Genomic DNA, 20,026 nt, shown 5'->3' on the forward strand with positions numbered 1-20,026 from the left:
GAAACAAGTAGAACTTTAGAATTAAGAATTAAAGAACATGAAGCAGCAATTAGACTAAAACTCAATAATTCTCCGTGGTTCGACCATATAAAAAATAGTAAGTGTAAAATAGATAGAAATAACATAAAAATAATTCACTTAGAAAAAGATATGTATAAACGTAAATTTAAAGAACATATAGAGATTATAAAATGTAAAGATGATTTAATAAATATTTCAAATGGTATGCAAATAGATCAACTGTGGTATAATATAATAGATGGCGCTAATAGATAAAATTGATTGTAATATATTGTGACATAAAATAATACGTGAAATATATTGTAAAAGTGTATATGTATTCTCTTGAAAATGTGTTAATATTAATATACTACGTATTATTAATCTGTAAAACGATCATCATTGCTGCGACATTATATTGTAGAACATACACATTCTTTAAAAGTTGTAATTATACAAGATTTTATGAACACTTGTTAAAAGTGAGTATCATGTTATATTGTTTCTGTTAAAATATATAATGTTATAAAGTAAAAATTATAAATATATTGATATATTAGGTTTACCGTATTAATGTGAAAATGTATTTGAAGTGTTTTTAAATGGCTGTATTTTAAACTCTTTCCAACGTTACCCGTTATACACCGTGGTTTTTAAAAGACAGAACCTTAGGTAACGTATAAGTGTAACAATTTTTAATACAATAGTTTTATGTCAGTAAATATGATCTACACGCGAAGAATTTGTCATCTTACTAATTGTATATTTTTTAAATAATTTGTAGTTTTGAACTGAAGAGGGACTTAAAATACATATAAGTCCGAAATGCATATGTCAAAACAATAAAAGAAGTATCTAACCTGAAAGCTGTATTGATAGTCTACCGAACTGAATTGATCGGATTAAAGAGACACAATCAAAATAGTAAGTTGGACCCCCAAGCTTTCTCTATGTCCAGCCGCTGTATTTCAAACTTTAAAAAATCTTATTTCTAATTAAGGTCATTTGAAATCATATTTCAGATGGCTTCAAATAATCACAGGTCTTACAGGTAAAGTTGGATGTCCCAAAAATGGAAGAGGCCATAGAGGCAATTAGAAATAAAACAATTGGGTGGAGAAAGACTTCTAAAGAATTTGGCGTACCTAAAACTACATTGATGAAGCTCGCAAATGAGAAGTATGGTGATCCAAACGAAGCAGCGAACACAATAGTGAGTTGCCCAACTTTCCCTGCGACGTTTAAAATTTAGGTGGCGCTGTTATCATATTTTGTTTTAAAAACTTTTTATTTTTAACTATTATAAAATGTCAAAATGCTTAATTTTGAGGGTAGGGATGTGTTTTATATAAAAAAAAAATGTTAATGCTAATAATGAGTAAAATCGTCATTAATTAAGTCAGATCCTACTAGAGATATAACATGATTCCCTTTATCTCTTCACCCCCTGGACCTTTGTCCACCAAAATTTAATAGCATCAATCCCCCTAACAACCAAACCTCCGTGCGAAATTTCAGAATTTTTCGACAAAAAGCACAAGAGTTATTAAGCTTTAAACAACGTGAACAAAATCGTGCCACATACACTAACATCTATCTTCTTCTGTCTGTCCTTCTACTAGGGGAAATTGGCGGCAAGCAAATACCACCCGTTCTCTTTTGTAACTCTTATGAATAGTTTCTTCAGTATCCAATCCCGTCCATTCCTTAACGTCTTCCATCCAGCCCCATCTTCTTCTTCCCCTTGATCTTCTTCCATCAATCTTTCCTTTTAATGTGAGCTTGGGGATTTCATATTTTTCTCTCCTCAATATGTGTCCACAGAAAACTAGTTTTCTCTTCTTAATTATTAATTTTCTTCTTGTATTTGCCATCTATAATACTGTTTCATTATTGATCCACTTGATCTTAATTTAAACATTCTTCTAATTGCCTACATCTCAAAGGCCTCAATTTTCCTTTCCGCATCTTTTCGTAGTGTCCATGTCTCACATCCATAAAGCAAAAAGGGTGAAATGTAGCATTTGGCCCATTTTGCCAAATCGTACCACACACACTAAGGGTCGAGTTATAAATCTTACGGTAGTTTATAACTATTGCTATAAATATCCAGTGTAGAAAACATTTACAAATACGGATATGGTTATGTTACGGCATTTATAACTCGACCCTTGTGCCTTTACCGTATCCGTAAAGGAACAAACTTTTTTACGGTTTACGAAGCAGTCCATCGTGAGCACGCGCAAAATCATCGGCTTGTTGCCAGATCTAATACTTTACTTATTTATTCACTTTTTTATTTTTTTATGACCAAATTAACTCTTATCTTAAAATTTTATATTATTCAGAAGCAGCATTGTCAGTCAAAAGTTACGTTTCAACCAATTTGTCAAAGTTTCGTGGTTTGCTTCCGGCATTGTATAGCGAATGATGGCGATTTAGTGCATGCGCAGTCAAGAAAACCCCAGGAAATTTTCGGAGGGTGGTTTCGTTTGGATATGTCGGGCTCCGTCCCTTACCACCCGGTCGCCCCATTGTGGGCCTGGCCGAACCCATAATGGGCCTGCTATAAGAGGCCCTATTAGTGCCCACAGGGCGGAAATTGTAATAAAAAAAATAAAATAAAAAATAAAGTGCATGAGCAGTTGGTCAATACTCCGTATCCCTACTGTGACAGTTTGATAGATTCAAACTTTTCTAACGGAATACGGTACGACCATACAGATACGATATGGCCGTACAGTACCTACGAAAAGATGCACTGCGACAACTTAGACTCAAAGTTTCAAATCGAACGTGCTCAATGTGTGAAGAAAGAAAGGCTTCTAGAGTCCCTTTTTACCATATTGAACGTCTACCGTCACAGGTGAACTTGTGCATAGTGATCAGTCCTGTCTTTAGAACGTAAGGGACCCTGGGCCAGGGCCAAGATGAGGCCCCCTTAAGGAAATAGAAACAATAGTATATTACAGACCTAAGTTTTTTTTCTTCATCTACTTTTAGATGGAGAAAATTATCTCCAGTATTTCAGTCAACAGGAAAAGTTATGAAAGATCTTTCTAATACTCGATGGTCGGCTCGGGCTGACGCTATTAACTTTTTGTGTGAAGGATATGACAAAATCTTTGAAGTATTAAAAGAAATACCAGAAATTGACACACAATCTAACAATACGAACTTAGAAGCTGTCTCTTATGAAACACATATCAAAATTTAATATTTTCTTGACTGTCACTTGGCGTGATATTTTAAATCGTATACATGAGACAAACAAAAGTTTACAAAAAGAACGTTTAGACTTGAGTGTAGCAGTTTGCCTGCTAAATTCTTTGGAATCATATTTATCGGAAAAAAGAGAAGATTTTAATGATTTTTGAAAAAGCAAAATCTTTCTCAAAAATTTCAATTGATTTTTCAGAACCAAGAATCAGAGAAAGAAGTGTAAGATTAATACGTTATGACGGATAGAGAGAAAACACTCAGCATCAGTGGCATACCGTAGTGGGGGCGGCAGGGGCGGCACTTTTTAGGGCGCGACAAAATTTCACAATAAATAATAATACTGTAATATCTTGTAAAAATTTGAAATATCCTAATCTATACTTGCATCGCGCCTACGATAATGCTATCGTCCGGACAGTCCGGGAATCGGCTCGCTGGGTGAATTAGTAGCTTTTTCATCCGAAGAATTCCTGCGAGACCGGTTGATCACTTTTTTTTTTTTTTTCTTTTTGGTTGTATGTTTCATTCGCGTTCATATACACCACTAATATCCAATAGAACTATTTTAAACAGGTCGCTGCACTACCACCGAATTTTTCATTGCTTGTTCTGTGACAAAACTGAATTTTGGTCTTTAAAATTGAAATACCTAAATAAGGGGGGGCGAAATTTTCCTCCGCCCCGGGCGGCTGACACCCACGGTACGCCACTGGACGTTATAGTTTAGTTACGTAAACGTTAATTAAAGTGACTTACATATTAAATAAGCGAGTTTTGTGAATTTACCTGCCCGAAAGAAAATATCGTGTAAGTATTTTACACCAAGGAATCAAATAATATAGTTGTTCCTATACTGAAATGGAGAAATGTGATGGAAACGAACGATTTGATTTTCTTTATATAATCAAAAAATTCGGCAACGAGTTGCGTAACTTTCCCGGCTGTTGTGAGATTTTATTTTCTAAATAAAGAAAATAACTTTAATATTTTTAATTGCAATATTATAATAAACAGAATTGTGTGTGGCGTTATCTATTATGTGCTGTTGTTATAAAAAATTTCTATATTTTTAATTATTACAGAATGGCCGAAAGCTTAATTTTCAGGGTGGTGGTCTTCGTTAAATCTGGTCCCACTCGAGATATGACACGTGACCTTCCCTCTATCTCCTTTTCCCTTCAAAATCCTACTTTTTATTTCTATATGAAGTCAAGAAGAACGATTTTTTGATTAAAAATTAAATAAAGAAAATAAATGAACTACTTAAAGTAGGAGACGTGGTTGCTGTATCTTCAAATTCTGTGTAGCGTCTACCAAAATTATTGTTTGGATTGCAAAGACGCTACACAGAAAATAAATGAACTTTTTCTGCATTAACCTTAAGCCCATATCCCGAGTTAACTCGGGCAGGTTCTATAGCGTTCCAAACAAACGGTGTTTTGGACCCTCCGAATTTTTTTTTTTTTTATTTTTGGATGTTTTTTAAGTCTCCAAATTTTTTCAAAAATTTTTTCCTGCGTGAAAAAATTTTATCGCGATTTTAATCTACCTTTAATGACGCACGATTAACGCTTAATTGTTTTTAATGGGATTTTTTTAATCAAATTTCATTCATCGTTCTAAAGTTCTAGTGCACGGATTTTACTTCGGTAAAGTTATTTAAAGCTAGTTTCTGATGTCAGAAACGACCCCCAATAGTTTTTAATTTTTTAAATTAATATATTTTATTATATATACGTTTAATTAAGTCAGAGGGGTCGGAAATTTCAATAAAAAACGTAATTTTTGAAAAATGTTTAAAAATATACGGCCAGCTAGTATTTACCCTACTTTAAACCCTTATCCTCCTGTAGATTTTATGAGAATGTTCCGCGAAAGACGATACCAGCTGTTCTCAAGGTCATTCAGCTGTAAACACAAATACCCATCGGCGTCAGATTTCGCGGAAAGGCGAGACAATGGAAGTTAAACTTTGAAGATTTTTCTTCAAAATTAACGCATTTCTTTCGTTTTTTCAGTTTTAAGTATTTTTCATGTTTAATTACATTAAAATTAAAAATCGGTGGGTAGCAAAGGGGTTAACGATACGGAAGCCGTTAATGTGCAGATTACCTAGATACTCTGCAAATTACCTAGGTAATTTGAGAAATTGAACAATTTTCGCAGCTTTAACGGATCACCCTAGTCAATCTGCAGATTAGCTACGTAATGTATACATTAACGGATTTCGAGCTTTAGCGGTAACATATATACTATATATATATATACACACATAAAAAGTAGTGTTGCAACGAATAGTATATTCGGCCAGGAGCGTGGCCGAATAGCCGAATATTTGGCCAAACTATTCGGCTCGATTAACGCACATACGAAAATTGGCGGGCAAACTGCATTATATCAAGGACCCTGCTCTCTATTGTCCCCCTATTACTACGCTTCGCCAATCGCATTAATTCTTGACAGTTGTAGTGGACAGACAAGAGCGTCATGGCAATATGCGATAAATGATGGTATCAAATGTGGATAACAATGAAATGACCTACACGTGTAAATAACGGAGAAAGAAGAGAGAAGGACCGCAAAGTGAAAATGTGAAAATAAATATGAAATTGAGTTAACATAATCGAACAAGTCGAGTCAGGTTATTGGCGCGAAATTCGCGGCCATCAATTGTTGTCATAGACTTCAGAAAGCTACATGCTTGTGATGAAAGTCACTTAGCGTGCACGGGCGAAAGCCTGGGGCCGTTCGGGCTACCAAGCTGTCTTGAATCTGTGAAATCATAACTGTGACTTATATCGACGTCCTATCTGTCTCTTTTCTCCGTTATCACCAGGCTGAGTCACGTAATTGTAAAATGGGAACTCTACGACGGAAAAGTGACGAATCGAAAGTATCGTGAGCGCGTATTATGATGTATGCACAGGCATACATGGATTAGAGCGATAGAGGAAAGAGAAAGGGAAGAGCAAAGACGAGCGCTTAAAAAGAAGGATAGGCAGGGTCAGACCCTCAGATGTGCGATGATTTTCGAACGAATAGATGTGTACGTGTGCTGATCTTTGTAATTATAAATTGTGAATACATGTGACTAATATTATGTTCTTTTTTATTTTGTACATGTTATAAGTTATAAATAAATATAAACAACCAACACTAACCCGATAACATTAAATCTAAATACCAAAATGATTAATTTACTGTGTTTTTGTTATTTCTTACACCTGTTTTTAGGTATTCGGCCGAATATCGAATAGTAACCGAATATTCGTTACATCACTAATAAAAAGTATTTATATATATATGTATAAAACTGGTCACTATAGGAAGGTGGTCATGTCACCGACATGGTCACATTGGTAGGTTCCACTGTGTGTGTGTGTGTAAAAAATTTATATATATATATACTATAATTTAAGTGGAACATGCCAATCTGACCATGTCCGTGACATGACCATCTTCCTATAGTGACCAGTTTTATTTGGCCTGAAATTTACTGGATAGATTTTAGGTATATTTTTTTCTCTGTATAGCAATCACCTGCTTATTGTGTAATGCAACCACCCTGTTAATCTGGTTTTCATGAAATGCCACCTGTTAAAGTGATCACTTTATAGAAAAAAGACAAGTTTGTATTTTCATATAAAATTTCAAATTATATATCTGCAGAGACTTCAACTAACTTGTAAGTACGAGTTTATTAAACACTTACCAATCAAATAGATATGCTCTTTCCAAAATCATAAAAAGAAATTGATTAAAAATAATTTTATAAAAAATTAGTTTATTACTATAAATAAATAATGAAGACAGCAAGAATTAATAATGTCATTAAGATAATTAACATTTCTTCAGGCATTGACAGATTTGTTCTTGCAATCTAGTTGGACTGCAATTTGTGGACCCATAAATTCCCACTGTCATCCATCCTCCATTAGATAGATGAGGAAGCCCCGATTAATTATATACAAACTTGTGATCTATAGCAGAAATGACATGATTTTAATTCAAAAAACAAAATTGTGTGTAGTGCCACTTCTTATCAGATTTTCTTATATAAAAAGTTTTTATATTTTTAATTACTATAAAGTGGCAAAAAAAAAAGATTAATTTTGATAGGATGTATTAAACTAAACAAGAAATTAGGAACTCTAACTGTTTAATTATTCAAAATCAACACTTAACTCACATTAGACTGAGTATACTTTCTAACACAACATGTTACTTTCAACTGAAACCCATTTTCTATTTTCACAAAGTACTTAACATGCACTATGAACATAACTTTAACAAGTTTAGGAGCACTACAAGCAACATTAGTTCAAATTTCTTTTTTTTTTTTTTTTTATCACTTCATGAATAGATGATTTGTTCTTGTGTACAATCTTGTAACTTCAGCATACAACTTTTCTTTTCTTTCAATATTAAATCAAGATTTTTTAATCTCAAAGGAAGGACTTCATAGCTTCTTGTAGGCTTGGCAGAATTGCCAGTGTTATTACTTTTGCACTTTGTGGTCATAATAAGCAAAATAAGTTATGTAATGCACTGTACTATATTTTATAGCAATACCACAATTGTGGATATTGTTTACATCATGGATAATCTAGTGTGGCTAACTGAGCGGAAAACTGGGAAAATAGTTTGTGAAGGGATTATTTCTAACATTACCCAAGCAAGCGAAGATATACAAAATTTATGAATTTTTAATTAATATTTGCAAGCAGCAGATATAGAGGAGGAAATATTACACTTCACAAATAATAATGTATCTCAAATAAAATTTTAAATAAATAAATAAATGTCCATTAAATTTTGTAAGTATAATTTATTTTCAAAATTTGCTAATAGAAATTATACTAAAAATATTCAAAACATTGTAAATAAACAAGATCCNATAAATGTCCATTAAATTTTGTAAGTATAATTTATTTTCAAAATTTGCTAATAGAAATTATACTAAAAATATTCAAAACATTGTAAATAAACAAGATCCTTTTCAATATAAAATACTAAAATACATTTTATCATACAAAAATTATATTCAAATTTCTATTACATAAACAATGGTCAAATTTAATGTCAGTATGGCACTTTAATGTTTCTTAACGTGGAAATGATTTATTATATTACCACTTACACAATTTCTATTTTCAAACAACTTAGAAAATAATTATTTTACACAATGTTTTGAAAAAATTTGCATATACTACAAATTTAAAAAAGTACATTGTATTAGTTGGAGAGTAATAAATTCTGTTAAGTGAATTAATTACATTAATGACTAACTTGTAAGTTAAACTATAAGCTTGTTAACATAAATTAACATTTTAATAAAGTACATTAACATGAAAACATTTTATACATTTAAAGTTATTAATTTAAATATAATACACTTTTCTCCATGTTTTTCCAAATTTAAAATTTGAGTGCATCTTAAATTTGGGGATAATCTTTGCCGTTCTTTAAAAATTCATACATATTGATAATTTTATAGTATTTCTCTATTAATTATACTTTTAAAAACGTTATTCATGTCTTTTATTCTTATAAAAATTCTTCCAAACTATAGTTACTATTAATATCATTCAATTTCTTCCTGAAAGTCCCTTTTAAAAAAGTGTGCGCACCTTTAAAAAAAATTTCTAAACAGAGTTTCAAATGCAATGAACTTATATCATCATTTATTAATATCTTTATAAAAAAAAGCATAAACTATATATTATATTTACATAGATATTATTCTAGAAAATTCTATAAATCCTATAATAAAAAAAAAACCAAAGCATTTTTAAATTTTGATGAATGTTACAAAATTTAGAAATGATATATATATACTGTATTTATTTTTAAATTTACATTATAATTTGAAACTTTAACATTTACACATTTATTACTGTAACAATTATATAGTTTTTAATTACTATCTTTATAGAAAAACCTAAACACTAAACAAGGCATTATTTTACTATTTATAATGTATCATATACAGCAATAAATTAATAATACAAATTTGATACTAAACTGTATCTTAAAAATATTAAGATTTTTATCATTATAATATAAAAGCTACATTTGGAATATTTGAAGAGTATAAAAAGTAAGATTTTTAGAACAAATTTGTATTATGAAAAATTAGAACAGTTAAATGACTCATCATAAAAGAAAAATTTTGGTATATTCAATAAAGAAGAGAAAATATTCATTTGAAGAATATCAGAATAATTTAAAGAAAAAATACATCTAAAACAAATAATGATATTTCTTCTCACTGACTATGTTTAACAAAAATATAATAGATTGCTTAAGTTTAAATATCTAGTTAACTTTTACTTATCTTCAACTCCATACTTTTTATTTCATTCAGTACATCACTATATGTTAGGAACGCTTTTCTTTAAACCTAAAAAAACGATTTTCAAGATTATTTTGTCTCTCATCTTCAGATCACAAGTGATGCTTTCATCTGAAGATGATAGATAAGTAGTCTTGAAAAAACATTTCATTGGAGTTAAAACACTGCCTTCTTAATAGTAGTTTATAGTGAATGAAATGCAATAGATATTTAACTTTCAAAACAAATAAAAATCAGGAATGTCTTGTTCTAAAGTTAATATTTAAATTCTAACAACTGTCATTCCATGTGATTAGAATCATAAGCAATCAAAGTCAGGTTAACAATATTTAATATAAGAAAATTCTTCTGAAAGAATTTTTATTCACTATAATCCACTACTTTGAATAAATAATTATTTTTGAGTTAATTATAAAATTTTTATATATTTCAGTTCTTTAAAATAATTTGAAAATAATTCCAATTATTACCTGTAATGTTTTGTTTCTTTATACATAAAAAAAATTTTCATATTATATAAATACTAAATACATAAAATACTGAAGTATCAAAAATCCAGACTATCCAAATTTTCAAATGTACATGTAAATTAGCATTTTAAATACTGTAAATTCCAAACACACTGAAATTCATGTTTAGGGATTCTAAATTTAAGCTGGTATTTCATAAAGAATTTTGGAATACTTACAAAAATTTAAAATATAATTTACAGAATCACCATATTTAAACAAAAAATACACTAATCATAGTTTCAAAACTAGAAAAATTTATGAATTTGAATGAATGTTCGGCCATCAACAGTACAGGGCTGAAAGAACATTAACAACAGAGTTGCCATTGAAAGGATTAATATCCATTTTTCAATGGCAGAATCCAGAGTTCTGACATACTGGATTTTCAATGCTTTACTGTATTCACACACAAAAATAAGTGATCATTAGAATTTATGTATAATAAATAATGAAACAAAAAAATTTACAACATGTTTTAAATCCAATATTTTAAAGACACTATTCTATATAAATAATTTAAATAAGTTTAAATCAAGAAGTTAATTTTAATATTAAGTATTTCAAAATTTAATTTTATCCACAAAACATTAAATAGATTGGAAAAAATTAATTTATATGAAGTAATGGATCTGCACAATCTAATTTTTCTAAATTAAGCAGAAGCATGACTGTTTTTTCATTTAAATTGATATAAAATTTCTTACTATAATATTCATGTTATAATAGAAATCATCTTATTATAAAATAGTGTTTAGCATCAAATTTATATTACTCTTCTATGCATATATATATATATATCTATATCTATATCTATATCTATAAAATTTATTCCTATTCATAAATTAACAAATTTACAAACTAATAATTAATATTTTAGTATTTATTAATTTTCATACGTGAGGAAAAAATGTCCTTTTAAGTAATTCATAAGAGGCATTAATTATACCCCAAGACAACAAGGCACGAGTATAATTTATATGAACTCCATAGAATAATTTTCGAAAACTATATCCTCTTTCAGCATAAGTTAATCTAAATGCCTCCACTATACCAATGTAAGGTGTTCCATAACAAACTTGCATTTTTGTTTTTATAACATTCACTGGATAAAAAACAGTGCTGATTATAGAACCAACAACAGCACCACTTATAAAATCAGTTAGCAGTTCTCCCCACCAATAAGAAGTCTTTGGAAGATTATCTTTTACTGAACTACGTAATCCAAAAAACATTACGTTACTGGGACCATTCCTTAATAAAATTGGCACTAAACCTCGATAAAATTCTTTGATTCCAAACTTCTGTAATTCCATGCAAGCATGAAATGTATTTCTAAATTTGGTATGATAATTTCTGTCTTGCATTAAAGTTTGTATTCTTTCAAATGGAGTTAATAATGCTTCAGTATTGCCTGCTAATGTTGCTGCAATTCCTAAACAAATTGGTTTAGGAATAGATGGAAAAGTTTTTTCTAACATATATCCATATTGACTGTAAGTTCCAAACATAATAGAAACTGAAATTGTTTTTTGAATCAATGGTGGTAAGATTCCTCTATATAAATAATGAAAACCTTCATGTTTTAATTGTTGAATTGCCTTGGAAGTTGCAACTCCATCTCTCATTTGTCTAAACATAACTTTATTTACTGGAAATGTTAAAGTTATATTGATAAATGCTGCTCCCCATCCACAGATAAATTCATAATAGTCATCTATTTGATACGAAATAAGTTTTTGGTGAGCCATTTTTAAATTAAATTTTTCTTCATTCTATTTTAATCTTAATTCTTTGGATCAATATTTTCTGAAAATAAAAATGTTTTATTTTAATCTCTATTCTATCACACAATTTTAAATAGATACTAAACTGTATCTTAAAAATATTAAGATTTTTATCATTATAATATAAAAGCTACATTTGGAATATTTGAAGAGTATAAAAAGTAAGATTTTTAGAACAAATTTGTATTATGAAAAATTAGAACAGTTAAATGACTCATCATAAAAGAAAAATTTTGGTATATTCAATAAAGAAGAGAAAATATTCATTTGAAGAATATCAGAATAATTTAAAGAAAAAATACATCTAAAACAAATAATGATATTTCTTCTCACTGACTATGTTTAACAAAAATATAATAGATTGCTTAAGTTTAAATATCTAGTTAACTTTTACTTATCTTCAACTCCATACTTTTTATTTCATTCAGTACATCACTATATGTTAGGAACGCTTTTCTTTAAACCTAAAAAAACGATTTTCAAGATTATTTTGTCTCTCATCTTCAGATCACAAGTGATGCTTTCATCTGAAGATGATAGATAAGTAGTCTTGAAAAAACATTTCATTGGAGTTAAAACACTGCCTTCTTAATAGTAGTTTATAGTGAATGAAATGCAATAGATATTTAACTTTCAAAACAAATAAAAATCAGGAATGTCTTGTTCTAAAGTTAATATTTAAATTCTAACAACTGTCATTCCATGTGATTAGAATCATAAGCAATCAAAGTCAGGTTAACAATATTTAATATAAGAAAATTCTTCTGAAAGAATTTTTATTCACTATAATCCACTACTTTGAATAAATAATTATTTTTGAGTTAATTATAAAATTTTTATATATTTCAGTTCTTTAAAATAATTTGAAAATAATTCCAATTATTACCTGTAATGTTTTGTTTCTTTATACANCCTAACGTAAACTTTTTAAAATAATAATTGTGGCTATTGTATCATTAAAAATTATTTCTTTATTTCTTACAAACAAAATAAATATATTGAAAAATATAAAAACCAAAAAATATATACTTTAGAAGATGATCTAGTATCAAAAACGTTCGATTCAGCACGACACACAGTCCTCAGAAAAACACCACACAAATGTGCCAGTGCTGCCAACTAAAAAACACACACCAACAAAAAAAATATTGGAGTAGCCCAAGATATAGCCAAAGATTGCAGCGCCACAGCACTAGCAAAAATTTAAAATTGCTGAGTGGAATGCTTTCGGATAACCGACGCTCTACTGTATTTTTATTATGATATAAATTTCACAGTTAGTGAAAACTGATAAAATGTAAAATGAAACTGGCATCTAATTAATATATGAGCCATTCACAAGCCAAATCTATTAACGCCACATTTTGAATTTTTTTAAATTTTAGTGTGAAAGCACTTGATATACTTGTAACTTTTTATATTCATAATAAGTTTCCTAATAATAAGGATCAATACCACTTAATTAATGACAAAATTTTACTGGCCATGGAAAAAAATCTATTTATTTATTTCCAGGGCTGTGGAGTCACGTAAAAATCTACCGACTCCAACTCTGACTCCGACTTTTCTTTACCATCCGACTCCAACTTTTCCTTACCATCCGACTCCGTTTCATATACATAACAAGTTGGTAAGTAAAAAGGGAGTTGGAGTCGGCGGATTTTTTGACGACTCCGACTCCGACTCCGACTCCGTTTCATATACATAACAAGTTGGTAAGTAAAAAGGGAGTCGGAGTCGGCGGATTTTTTGACGACTCCGACTAAAACACCAAAACTCCACGACTCCGACTCCGCAGCCCTGTTTATTTCAGAAGCCAATATAATTAACTCCAAATGACTCGCTAATACCTTTGATTATCCAGTAAAAATATTTAATCAGATAACAAATGTTTTCGACCTTAAATATCGGTCTTCATCAGGTTTACAATTAACTCCATATTGTAATGTTAATCCACCAGCGCACACTGTGATTGCAATGCTGCAGTGTGTACTGACCAGTGTTTTATAGATAATGATAAATTATTTAATGTTATCTCAACACAAAAAAGTAAGTAAAAGAAATTAGTTATTTCTGCAGCAGTTGGACTGTAACTAAGTATACTTATGGAATATTGATGATTGGAATATGAATGATTGTTTCAATTTTGGTGACAATTGTTTTTAGAAAAAAAGAAAATGCAGCGTAATAATCAACACTTGGCATAACTCATTCATTTATTTATTTCAGCTTTTGTTGACAATCAACAAAAGCTGAAATAAATGAATGAGTTATGCCAAGTGTTGATTATTATGCTGCATTGTGGTTTTGAAAAACAAATATAAAGATACAACATGATTTCAAAATACGGAAAAAAAGAAAAGTTATACCCATTATATCAAGATGGATAAAACTGAAAATAAATGTTTTCATTCCTCCTATTAAACATGATTGTTATAAAAATTTAAGAAAAAATTGATGCAATGAGCTGACGCTTAAATACGCTGACAAAGAAATCATTTATGTTGCTGAATAAATCAATTCAAACAAAATACAGTCGACCCCCCTATAATTACGGTCCCAATAATTACGATTCCTATAAAACTGCGAAAAAATTGTGACGGTATCCGTAAAAAACAGTAAAAACCCCCTATAATTACGTTAAATGTCATCGGGCAGCCAAACTACTTTCCCGCCATCCGTAGCGCCACGCTACAGAGAGATTTCTATCGTCTGGACAGTATTATATAAATTATATATAAATTAGGTACTGTACCTAACATTACCCAAGCAAGCGAAGATATACAAAATTTATGAATTTTTAATTAATATTTGCAAGCAGCAGATATAGAGGAAATATTACACTTCACAAATAATAATGTATCTCAAATAAAATTTTAAATAAATAAATAAATGTCCATTAAATTTTGTAAGTATAATTTATTTTCAAAATTTGCTAATAGAAATTATACTAAAAATATTCAAAACATTGTAAATAAACAAGATCCTTTTCAATATAAAATACTAAAATACATTTTATCATACAAAAATTATATTCAAATTTCTATTACATAAACAATGGTCAAATTTAATGTCAGTATGGCACTTTAATGTTTCTTAACGTGGAAATGATTTATTATATTACCACTTACACAATTTCTATTTTCAAACAACTTAGAAAATAATTATTTTACACAATGTTTTGAAAAAATTTGCATATACTACAAATTTAAAAAAGTACATTGTATTAGTTGGAGAGTAATAAATTCTGTTAAGTGAATTAATTACATTAATGACTAACTTGTAAGTTAAACTATAAGCTTGTTAACATAAATTAACATTTTAATAAAGTACATTAACATGAAAACATTTTATACATTTAAAGTTATTAATTTAAATATAATACACTTTTCTCCATGTTTTTCCAAATTTAAAATTTGAGTGCATCTTAAATTTGGGGATAATCTTTGCCGTTCTTTAAAAATTCATACATATTGATAATTTTATAGTATTTCTCTATTAATTATACTTTTAAAAACGTTATTCATGTCTTTTATTCTTATAAAAATTCTTCCAAACTATAGTTACTATTAATATCATTCAATTTCTTCCTGAAAGTCCCTTTTAAAAAAGTGTGCGTACCTTTAAAAAAAATTTCTAAACAGAGTTTCAAATGCAATGAACTTATATCATCATTTATTAATATCTTTATAAAAAAAAGCATAAACTATATATTATATTTACATAGATATTATTCTAGAAAATTCTATAAATCCTATAATAAAAAAAAAACCAAAGCATTTTTAAATTTTGATGAATGTTACAAAATTTAGAAATGATATATATATACTGTATTTATTTTTAAATTTACATTATAATTTGAAACTTTAACATTTACACATTTATTACTGTAACAATTATATAGTTTTTAATTACTATCTTTATAGAAAAACCTAAACACTAAACAAGGCATTATTTTACTATTTATAATGTATCATATACAGCAATAAATTAATAATACAAATTTGATACTAAACTGTATCTTAAAAATATTAAGATTTTTATCATTATAATATAAAAGCTACATTTGGAATATTTGAAGAGTATAAAAAGTAAGATTTTTAGAACAAATTTGTATTATGAAAAATTAGAACAGTTAAATGACTCATCATAAAAGAAAAATTTTGGTATATTCAATAAAGAAGAGAAAATATTCATTTGAAGAATATCAGAATAATTTAAAGAAAAAATACATCTAAAACAAATAATGATATTTCTTCTCACTGACTATGTTTAACAAAAATATAATAGATTGCTTAAGTTTAAATATCTAGTTAACTTTTACTTATCTTCAACTCCATACTTTTTATTTCATTCAGTACATCACTATATGTTAGGAACGCTTTTCTTTAAACCTAAAAAAACGATTTTCAAGATTATTTTGTCTCTCATCTTCAGATCACAAGTGATGCTTTCATCTGAAGATGATAGATAAGTAGTCTTGAAAAAACATTTCATTGGAGTTAAAACACTGCCTTCTTAATAGTAGTTTATAGTGAATGAAATGCAATAGATATTTAACTTTCAAAACAAATAAAAATCAGGAATGTCTTGTTCTAAAGTTAATATTTAAATTCTAACAACTGTCATTCCATGTGATTAGAATCATAAGCAATCAAAGTCAGGTTAACAATATTTAATATAAGAAAATTCTTCTGAAAGAATTTTTATTCACTATAATCCACTACTTTGAATAAATAATTATTTTTGAGTTAATTATAAAATTTTTATATATTTCAGTTCTTTAAAATAATTTGAAAATAATTCCAATTATTACCTGTAATGTTTTGTTTCTTTATACATAAAAAAAATTTTCATATTATATAAATACTAAATACATAAAATACTGAAGTATCAAAAATCCAGACTATCCAAATTTTCAAATGTACATGTAAATTAGCATTTTAAATACTGTAAATTCCAAACACACTGAAATTCATGTTTAGGGATTCTAAATTTAAGCTGGTATTTCATAAAGAATTTTGGAATACTTACAAAAATTTAAAATATAATTTACAGAATCACCATATTTAAACAAAAAATACACTAATCATAGTTTCAAAACTAGAAAAATTTATGAATTTGAATGAATGTTCGGCCATCAACAGTACAGGGCTGAAAGAACATTAACAACAGAGTTGCCATTGAAAGGATTAATATCCATTTTTCAATGGCAGAATCCAGAGTTCTGACATACTGGATTTTCAATGCTTTACTGTATTCACACACAAAAATAAGTGATCATTAGAATTTATGTATAATAAATAATGAAACAAAAAAATTTACAACATGTTTTAAATCCAATATTTTAAAGACACTATTCTATATAAATAATTTAAATAAGTTTAAATCAAGAAGTTAATTTTAATATTAAGTATTTCAAAATTTAATTTTATCCACAAAACATTAAATAGATTGGAAAAAATTAATTTATATGAAGTAATGGATCTGCACAATCTAATTTTTCTAAATTAAGCAGAAGCATGACTGTTTTTTCATTTAAATTGATATAAAATTTCTTACTATAATATTCATGTTATAATAGAAATCATCTTATTATAAAATAGTGTTTAGCATCAAATTTATATTACTCTTCTATGCATATATATATATATATCTATATCTATATCTATATCTATAAAATTTATTCCTATTCATAAATTAACAAATTTACAAACTAATAATTAATATTTTAGTATTTATTAATTTTCATACGTGAGGAAAAAATGTCCTTTTAAGTAATTCATAAGAGGCATTAATTATACCCCAAGACAACAAGGCACGAGTATAATTTATATGAACTCCATAGAATAATTTTCGAAAACTATATCCTCTTTCAGCATAAGTTAATCTAAATGCCTCCACTATACCAATGTAAGGTGTTCCATAACAAACTTGCATTTTTGTTTTTATAACATTCACTGGATAAAAAACAGTGCTGATTATAGAACCAACAGCAGCACCACTTATAAAATCAGTTAGCAGTTCTTCCCACCAATAAGAAGTCTTTGGAAGATTATCTTTTACTGAACTACGTAATCCAAAAAACATTACGTTACTGGGACCATTCCTTAATAAAATTGGCACTAAACCTCGATAAAATTCTTTGATTCCAAACTTCTGTAATTCCATGCAAGCATGAAATGTATTTCTAAATTTGGTATGATAATTTCTGTCTTGCATTAAAGTTTGTATTCTTTCAAATGGAGTTAATAATGCTTCAGTATTGCCTGCTAATGTTGCTGCAATTCCTAAACAAATTGGTTTAGGAATAGATGGAAAAGTTTTTTCTAACATATATCCATATTGACTGTAAGTTCCAAACATAATAGAAACTGAAATTGTTTTTTGAATCAATGGTGGTAAGATTCCTCTATATAAATAATGAAAACCTTCATGTTTTAATTGTTGAATTGCCTTGGAAGTTGCAACTCCATCTCTCATTTGTCTAAACATAACTTTATTTACTGGAAATGTTAAAGTTATATTGATAAATGCTGCTCCCCATCCACAGATAAATTCATAATAGTCATCTATTTGATACGAAATAAGTTTTTGGTGAGCCATTTTTAAATTAAATTTTTCTTCATTCTATTTTAATCTTAATTCTTTGGATCAATATTTTCTGAAAATAAAAATGTTTTATTTTAATCTCTATTCTATCACACAATTTTAAATAAAAATTATATCTATATTAATAATTTATACTTGTAATTAATTATGTTAAAACATTTATATGTTCAAGAATGGATATATAAAAAAAAATCAAAATCTATTATGATATAAAGAAATTTTGTTTAATGTTTTTCAAAATTGTAACCCTTAGCTTCAATATTTCTCCAACAATTTCTTCAATTCAAAAAACATTTAGAAAAAATTAGCTTTTGAGAATCACAAAATTTTTTTGATTTCTCTTGTATGAGTTCTATTAATGATATTATTGATGATGTTTCTATACCATACTCCTTTTAAAGCTAGAATTGTTATTCTGCTATTCTCTTAATTTAACTACATGACTTTTTGTTAGAACAATCATGAGGCAGTCCTTTAACTTATGATTAAGCTTTATTCTAATCTAAGACTATATATGCACTTGTTCACTCATCCATAACTTGGCGGGCAACTAAGTCCAGCCCTACTCAAGATATGACACACAACCCCCTTTATCTCTCCATCCCATCAATCTTTAACCACCAAAATTTAATAGCAGATACATAAACCCCCTAATACATAAACCTCCCTGAAAAATTTCAAAAATTTTTGACAAAAAGCACAGGAGTTATTAAGCTTCAAAGAAGATGAACAAAACCACAAACACACACTAACATCCATCCATACATACATATATAAATAAATAAATAAATAAATACAGAAATTACCCCAGAATTTTTTTTGCATTTCTCACTATTTCAAAGTCTCCTATATCCAAAAATGTTAAAATCAGGGGGGTCATTTTTTCCCAGATCATTATACTTTTCCTCTGTTATAATAGTTGCGAAAGTGATAAAATTGTAAAAATAATTTAAAAAGTTGCATTATCTTAAATTAACTGTAGTAACGTTAAATATATGTGATCTTTATCTTTTACAATGATACAGTAGAGCGTCGTTTATCCAAATCAATTGGGGACTGGGGTTGTTCGGATAACTTATTTTTCAGATAACCGATTATGTACGAAAAAATATATTAACCTAACCCTTATTGAAATTTTTCTCCGTTGCATGTCACTTCACGTTGAATTTTCGTTGATGCTTAACATCAACGAAAATTCAACGTAACGTTCAAGCCTAACGTAAACTTTTTAAAATAATAATTGTGGCTATTGTATCATTAAAAATTATTTCTTTATTTCTTACAAACAAAATAAATATATTGAAAAATATAAAAACCAAAAAATATATACTTTAGAAGATGATCTAGTATCAAAAACGTTCGATTCAGCACGACACACAGTCCTCAGAAAAACACCACACAAATGTGCCAGTGCTGCCAACTAAAAAACACACACCAACAAAAAAAATATTGGAGTAGCCCAAGATATAGCCAAAGATTGCAGCGCCACAGCACTAGCGAAAATTTAAATTTGCCGACTGGAATTCTTTCGGATAACCGAC

The 20,026-nt window shown here is 28.4% G+C and overlaps 2 protein-coding genes and 1 pseudogene across 4 annotated transcripts in view; all 3 read right to left on the minus strand.

Moving 5' to 3' along the window:
- The window catches only part of LOC111625526, a 20,112-nt pseudogene extending 18,238 nt beyond the window's left edge, over window positions 1-1,874 (minus strand).
- Window positions 1,875-10,760: 8,886 nt separating this feature from the next.
- On the minus strand, window positions 10,761-11,891 carry LOC111625505 (solute carrier family 25 member 51-like). Its single transcript, XM_023368657.1, has one exon. The coding sequence runs from the start codon at window positions 11,835-11,837 to the stop codon at window positions 10,980-10,982; it is 858 nt and encodes a 285-aa protein (XP_023224425.1). The 5' UTR covers window positions 11,838-11,891; the 3' UTR covers window positions 10,761-10,979.
- Window positions 11,892-17,402: 5,511 nt separating this feature from the next.
- The window catches only part of LOC111625509 (solute carrier family 25 member 51-like), an 11,979-nt gene continuing 9,355 nt past the window's right edge, over window positions 17,403-20,026 (minus strand). For all 3 annotated transcript variants that reach the window (XM_023368664.1, XM_023368663.1, XM_023368661.1), the window contains one exon: window positions 17,403-18,537. In XM_023368664.1, the coding sequence (XP_023224432.1) occupies window positions 17,622-18,479 (858 nt within the window). In that variant the 5' untranslated portion in view covers window positions 18,480-18,537 and the 3' untranslated portion in view covers window positions 17,403-17,621. The remainder of the gene's footprint in view (window positions 18,538-20,026) is intronic.

This window comes from Centruroides sculpturatus, unplaced genomic scaffold (genome assembly GCF_000671375.1).
Source record: "Centruroides sculpturatus isolate CEXI.00-Female unplaced genomic scaffold, Cexi_2.0 scaffold105, whole genome shotgun sequence".
Lineage (NCBI taxonomy): Eukaryota > Metazoa > Arthropoda > Arachnida > Scorpiones > Buthidae > Centruroides > Centruroides sculpturatus.

What these genes read in the sequence shown, in the direction of transcription:
- LOC111625505 (XM_023368657.1), bottom strand. Translation starts at nt 11,837, where the DNA reads ATGGCTCACCAAAAACTTATTTCGTATCAAATAGATGACTATTATGAA.